Genomic DNA, 7,500 nt, shown 5'->3' with positions numbered 1-7,500 from the left:
CAGAGAGACAGAGGCAGAGAGACAGAGACAGAGAGACAGAGAGAGAGACAGAGGCAGAGACAGAGAGAGAGAGACAGAGAGAGAGACAGAGAGACAGAGACAGAGAGAGAGACAGAGAGACAGAGACAGAGAGACAGAGACAGAGAGACAGAGGCAGAGACAGAGAGACAGAGGCAGAGAGAGAGAGAGAGACAGGCAGAGAGAGACAGGCAGAGAGAGACAGGCAGGGTGGGGGGTGACACAGTGGGGTTAGCACTGCTGCCTCACAGCACCAGGGACCCGGGTTCAATTCCCGGCTCGAGGCACTGTCGCTGCGGAGACTGCACATTCTCCCCATGTCTGCGTGGGTTTCCTCTGGGTGTTCCGGTTTCCTCCCATGGTCCAAAGATGTGTAGGTTAGGGTGGATTGGCCGTGCTAAATTGTCCCTTAGTGTCCAAAGATGTGTAGGTTAGGGTGGATTGGCCGTGCTAAATTGTCCCTTAGTGTCCAAAGATGTGTAGGTTAGGGTGGATTGGCCGTGCTAAATTGTCCCTTAGTGTCCAAAGATGCGTAGGTTAGGGGGGATTGGCCGTGCTAAATTGCCCCTCAGTGTCAGGGGGACGAGCTCGGGTAAATGCATTGGGGTTATGGGGATAGGGTGGGACTGTCGGTGGAGACTCGATGGGCTGTAGGGATTCGATGGTTTGATGAGAGACAGAGGGATGGAATAGGTTCACGAAATGTCCCCTCGCTGTCATGTGTCCAGTTCATCCACCCCGCCAGCAGGACCCAGAACACCCAGACTCACCTTTCCTGTGTATTCCCCGTTCTCTCCTGACTGTAACACCGGAGCAGGGTTACCACCGGATTTCTGGCCCACTCCGGTGTACTTCACCCGAACTTCGATTGGATTCAGAACATCCATCAGGCAATTCTGTAACGGAGAGAGGCAGAGAGTGAGGGGAATCCAACACAGTCCCCCCATCAAACACTCCCAGGACAGGTACAGCACGGGGTTAGATACAGAGTAAAGCTCCCTCTACACTGTCACCCCATCAAACACTCCCAGGACAGGTACAGCACGGGGTTAGATACAGAGTAAAGCTCCCTCTACACTGTCCCCCATCAAACACTCCCAGGACAGGTAAAGCACGGGGTTAGATACAGAGTAAAGCTCCCTCTACACTGTCCCCCCATCAAACACTCCCAGGACAGGTACAGCACGGGGTTAGATACAGAGTAAAGCTCCCTCTACACTTTCCTCATCAAACACTCCCAGGACAGGTACAGCACGGGGTTAGATACAGAGTAAAGCTCCCTCTACACTGTCCCCCATCAAACACTCCCAGGACAGGTACAGCACGGGGTTAGATACAGAGTAAAGATCCCTCTACACTGTCCCCCCCCATCAAACACTCCCAGGACAGGTACAGCACGGGGTTAGATACAGAGTAAAGCTCCCTCTACATTGTCCCCCCATCAAACACTCCCAGGACAGGTACAGCACAGGGTTAGATACAGAGTAAAGCTCCCTCTACGCTGTCCCCACATCAAACACTCCCAGGACAGGTACAGCACGGGGTTAGATACAGAGTAAAGCTCCCTCTACACTGTCCCCCCATCAAACACTCCCAGGACAGGTACAGCACGGGGTTAGATACAGAGTAAAGCTCCCTCTACACTGTCCCCATCAAACACTCCCAGGACAGGTACAGCACAGGGTTAGATACAGAGTAAAGCTCCCTCTACACTGTCCCCCATCAAACACTCCCAGGACAGGTACAGCACGGGGTTAGATACAGAGTAAAGCTCCCTCTACACTGTCCCCCATCAAACACTCCCAGGACAGGTACAGCACGGGGTTAGATACAGAGTAAAGATCCCTCTACACTGTCCCCCCCCATTAAACACTCCCAGGACAGGTACAGCACGGGGTTAGATACAGAGTAAAGCACCCTCTACACTGTCCCCCCATCAAACACTCCCAGGACAGGTACAGCACGGGGTTAGATACAGAGTAAAGCTCCCTCTACATTGTCCCCCCATCAAACACTCCCAGGACAGGTACAGCACAGGGTTAGATACAGAGTAAAGCTCCCTCTACGCTGTCCCCCCATCAAACACTCCCAGGACAGGTACAGCACGGGGTTAGATACAGAGTAAAGCTCCCTCTACACTGTCCCCACATCAAACACTCCCAGGACAGGTACAGCACGGGGTTAGATACAGAGTAAAGCTCCCTCTACACTGTCCCCCCCATCAAACACTCCCAGGACGGGTACAGCACAGGGTTAGATACAGAGTAAAGCTCCCTCTACACTGTCCCCTCCATCAAACACTCCCAGGACAGGTACAGCACGGGGTTAGATACAGAGTAAAGCTCCCTCTACACTTTCCTCATCAAACACTCCCAGGACAGGTACAGCACGGGGTTAGATACAGAGTAAAGCTCCCTCTACACTGTCCCCCATCAAACACTCCCAGGACAGGTACAGCACGGGGTTAGATACAGAGTAAAGATCCCTCTACACTGTCCCCCCCCATCAAACACTCCCAGGACAGGTACAGCACGGGGTTAGATACAGAGTAAAGCTCCCTCTACATTGTCCCCCCATCAAACACTCCCAGGACAGGTACAGCACAGGGTTAGATACAGAGTAAAGCTCCCTCTACGCTGTCCCCCCATCAAACACTCCCAGGACAGGTACAGCACGGGGTTAGATACAGAGTAAAGCTCCCTCTACACTGTCCCCACATCAAACACTCCCAGGACAGGTACAGCACGGGGTTAGATACAGAGTAAAGCTCCCTCTACACTGTCCCCCCATCAAACACTCCCAGGACAGGTACAGCACGGGGTTAGATACAGAGTAAAGCTCCCTCTACACTGTCCCCATCAAACACTCCCAGGACAGGTACAGCACAGGGTTAGATACAGAGTAAAGCTCCCTCTACACTGTCCCCCATCAAACACTCCCAGGACAGGTACAGCACGGGGTTAGATACAGAGTAAAGCTCCCTCTACACTGTCCCCCATCAAACACTCCCAGGACAGGTACAGCACGGGGTTAGATACAGAGTAAAGATCCCTCTACACTGTCCCCCCCCATTAAACACTCCCAGGACAGGTACAGCACGGGGTTAGATACAGAGTAAAGCACCCTCTACACTGTCCCCCCATCAAACACTCCCAGGACAGGTACAGCACGGGGTTAGATACAGAGTAAAGCTCCCTCTACATTGTCCCCCCATCAAACACTCCCAGGACAGGTACAGCACAGGGTTAGATACAGAGTAAAGCTCCCTCTACGCTGTCCCCCCATCAAACACTCCCAGGACAGGTACAGCACGGGGTTAGATACAGAGTAAAGCTCCCTCTACACTGTCCCCACATCAAACACTCCCAGGACAGGTACAGCACGGGGTTAGATACAGAGTAAAGCTCCCTCTACACTGTCCCCCCATCAAACACTCCCAGGACAGGTACAGCACGGGGTTAGATACAGAGTAAAGCTCCCTCTACACTGTCCCCCCATCAAATACTCCCAGGACAGGTACAGCACGGGGTTAGATACAGAGTAAAGCTCCCTCTACACTGTCCCCCCCATCAAACACTCCCAGGACGGGTACAGCACAGGGTTAGATACAGAGTAAAGCTCCCTCTACACTGTCCCCCCATCAAACACTCCCAGGACGGGTACAGCACAGGGTTAGATACAGAGTAAAGCTCCCTCTACACTGTCCCCCCATCAAACACTCCCAGGACAGGTACAGCACGGGGTTAGATACAGAGTAAAGCTCCCTCTACACTGTCCCCCCATCAAACACTCCCAGGACAGGTACAGCACAGGGTTAGATACAGAGTAAAGCTCCCTCTACACTGTCCCCCATCAAACACTCCCAGGACAGGTACAGCACAGGGTTAGATACAGAGTAAAGCTCCCTCTACACTGTCCCCCCATCAAACACTCCCAGGACAGGTACAGCACAGGGTTAGATACAGAGTAAAGCTCCCCTCACCTTGACGTCAATCTCAGGTTGCAGACAATAACTATCCGTCAATTGAAACGAACCCTTAGTATGAGATTTCAGCTCAGCCCTATCGATACTTCGCCTTGGATCCAATTCCAGCTCATAGCTGAGCTGCACCGAGGGATTTCCTGCGGGAAAAACACATTACATTTCCACCAAGGGAACAGGTTATATACAGAATAACAGATACCCGGGAGTGAGCAACAGACTGGAATCTAATCGAGGGGTTCGGGGTGGTTTATATACAGAATAACAGATACCCGGGAGTGAGTTACAAACTGGAATCTAATCGAGGGGTTCGGGGTGGTTTATATATAGAATAACAGATACCCGGGAGTGAGTTACAGACTGGAATCTAATCGAGGGGTTCGGGGTGGTTTATATATAGAATAACAGATACCCGGGAGTGAGTTACAGACTGGAATCTGATCGAGGGGTTCGGGGTGGTTTATATATAGAATAACAGATACCCGGGAGTGAGTTACAGACTGGAATCTGATCGAGGGGTTCGGGGTGGTTTATATATAGAATAACAGATACCCGGGAGTGAGTTACAGACTGGAATCTGATCGAGGGGTTCGGGGTGGTTTATATATAGAATAACAGATACCCGGGAGTGAGTTACAGACTGGAATCTGATCGAGGGGTTCGGGGTGGTTTATATATAGAATAACAGATACCCGGGAGTGAGTTACAGACTGGAATCTGATCGAGGGGTTCGGGGTGGTTTATATATAGAATAACAGATACCCGGGAGTGAGTTACAGACTGGAATCTGATCGAGGGGTTCGGGGTGGTTTATATATAGAATAACAGATACCCGGGAGTGAGTTACAGACTGGAATCTAATCGAGGGGTTCGGGGTGGTTTATATATAGAATAACAGATACCCGGGAGTGAGCTACAGACTGGAATCTAATCGAGGGGTTCGGGGTGGTTTATATACAGAATAACAGATACCCGGGAGTGAGCAACAGACTGGAATCTAATCGAGGGGTTCGGGGTGGTTTATATACAGAATAACAGATACCCGGGAGTGAGCAACAGACTGGAATCTAATCGAGGGGTTCGGGGTGGTTTATATACAGAATAACAGATACACGGGAGTGAGTTACAGGCTGGAATCTAATCGAGGGGTTCGGGGTGGTTTATATACAGAATAACAGATACCCGGGAGTGAGTTACTGACTGGAATCTAATCGAGGGGTTCGGGGTGGTTTATATATAGAATAACAGATACCCGGGAGTGAGTTACAGACTGGAATCTAATCGAGGGGTTCGGGGTGGTTTATATATAGAATAACAGATACCCGGGAGTGAGTTACAGACTGGAATCTAATCGAGGGGTTCGGGGTAGTTTATATACAGAATAACAGATACCCGGGAGTGAGTTACAGACTGGAATCTAATCGAGGGGTTCGGGGTGGTTTATATATAGAATAACAGATACCCGGGAGTGAGTTACAGACTGGAATCTAATCGAGGGGGATTTGTGTTTGAAGAAAGTTTGTACCTGTTATTTTCTTTGTGACTTGTTTGATGGTAAAACAGATCTGAGTCTTCACTTTTGGCCCCTCTCTCCCTTTGTCACAATCCACGTCCTTTAACATGATGTACTTTGGGTCAAACGTCATGGAGATGGTCACTTCCAGCACTGGCCTGGATCTGTGAAGGAGTTCCAGTCATTCTGAGCCTGTTCTCGCCCTTGTCGGACCAAAGCCTACTGCGAAGGCCCGCTCTCTGCCTCCTGCATGCACAGGCCCGTTCACTAGGCCCAATCCCCCCCGTCTCTGGCCCACGTACAACGTACGCAAAGACCACAATCGCTCTCACAGTGGGCCCCAGCACAATGAGGCCTCTCTTCACAAGCCCACCCCGGAATCCAGCCTTTATGAAGCCTGTTTCTGCAGGCCTCATCCTTTCCTCCCTCTCCTCACCAAGCCCCATATTACAGGCCCCAATCCCTGCCTCTCTCCCCATGCCAAGGCCTGCACTACAGGCCCCATCCCTGCCTCTCTCCCCATGCCAAGGCCTGCAATACAGGCCCCATCCCTGCCTCTCTCCCCATGCCAAGGCCTACACTACAGGCCCTATCCCTGCCTCTCTCCCCATGCCAAGGCCTACACTACAGGCCCCATCCCTGCCTCTGTCCCCATGCCAAGGCCTGCATTACAGGCCCCATCCCTGCCTCTGTCCCCGTGCCAAGGCCTGCATTACAGGCCCAATCCCTGCCTCTCTCCCCATGCCAAGGCCTGCATTACAGGCCCAATCCCTGCCTCTCTCCCCATGCCAAGGCCTGCATTACAGGCCCAATCCCTGCCTCTCTCCCCATGCCAAGGCCTGCATTACAGGCCCCATCCCTGCCTCTCTCCCCATGCCAAGGCCTGTACTATAGGCCCCATCCCTGCCTCTCTCCCCATGCCAAGGCCTGTACTATAGGCCCCATCCCTGCCTCTCTCCCTATGCCAAGGCCTGTACAACAGATCTCAATATCTGCCTCTCTCCCCATGCCAAGGCCTGTACTACAGGCCCCATCCCTGCCTCTCTCCCCATGCCAAGGCCTACACTACAGGCCCCACCCCTGCTTCTCTCCCCACGCAAAGGCCTGTACTACAGGCCCCATCCCTGCCTCTCTCCCCATGCCAAGGCCTGTACTACAGGCCCCATCCCTGCCTCTCTCCCCATGCCAAGGCCTGTACTACAGGCCCCATCCCTGCCTCTCTCCCCATGCCAAGGCCTACACTACAGGCTCCAACCCCTGCCTCTCTCCCTACACGAAGGCCTTTATGACGGGCCTCAGTTTCTGTGTTTTGCCCACTTTTGGGCCTTTTTCTGTAGGCCCTAAAGCACTCAGCCACCTTCTGTATTCTCCATTCTGAGGCCTGTATGTCCCCTATTCTGTCTCTTTCCAGGAAACACACTGAAGCCTTTAATAGGCCTGAACTCCTTTTCCCCGGTCAACGGAGGTCTCGACTGTGGGCCCCAATCCCTCAACTGAGGCCTTCAACTCGGGGAAGGATGAGGGGGAGGGAGGGAGGGGTAGGGTGAGGGGGAGGGACAGGAAGGGCGAGGGGGAGGGACAGGAAGGGTGAGGGGGAGGGACAGGAAGGGCGAGGGGGAGGGAGGGGAGGGGAGGGGGGGAGGGGAAAGGGGAGGGGAAAGGGGAGGGGGAGGGAGTGGAAAGGGGAGGGAGTGGAAAGGGGAGGGGGGGAGGGGAAAGGGGAGGGGGAGGGGAAAGGGGAGGGGGGGAGGGAAAGGGGAGGGGGAGGGAGTGGAAAGGGGAGGGGGAGGGAGTGGAAAGGGGAGGGGGAGGGGGAACATAAGAACATAAGAAATAGGAGCAGGAGTAGGCCATCTAGCCCTTCGAGCCTGCCCCGCCATTCAATAAGATCATGGCTGATCTGTTGTGGCTCAGTTCCACATTCCCGCCCTCTCCCCATAACCCTTAATCCCCTCTCTTATCAAAAACCCATCAACCCGCGTCTTAA

At 53.1% G+C, this 7,500-nt stretch overlaps 1 protein-coding gene across 1 annotated transcript in view; it reads right to left on the bottom strand.

The window, feature by feature from the left end:
• Nucleotides 1-7,500, bottom strand: part of LOC145340254 (integrin alpha-X-like) — a gene marked incomplete at its 5' end in the record, with an annotated part of 41,032 nt that overhangs the window by 23,347 nt on the left and 10,185 nt on the right. Inside the window, 3 exons of the mRNA XM_080184702.1 lie at nt 789-914; nt 4,001-4,140; nt 5,526-5,677. Of these exons, the coding sequence (XP_080040828.1) occupies nt 789-914; nt 4,001-4,140; nt 5,526-5,677 (418 nt within the window). The remainder of the gene's footprint in view (nt 1-788; nt 915-4,000; nt 4,141-5,525; nt 5,678-7,500) is intronic.

Source organism: Carcharhinus amblyrhynchos, unplaced genomic scaffold, assembly GCF_965287045.1.
Source record: "Carcharhinus amblyrhynchos unplaced genomic scaffold, sCarAmb.v2.hapA scaffold_875, whole genome shotgun sequence".
In the NCBI taxonomy this organism is placed as follows: Eukaryota; Metazoa; Chordata; class Chondrichthyes; order Carcharhiniformes; family Carcharhinidae; genus Carcharhinus; species Carcharhinus amblyrhynchos.
Note: the sequence above shows the minus strand (reverse complement) of the source record. Positions and strands in the feature narration are given on the sequence as shown.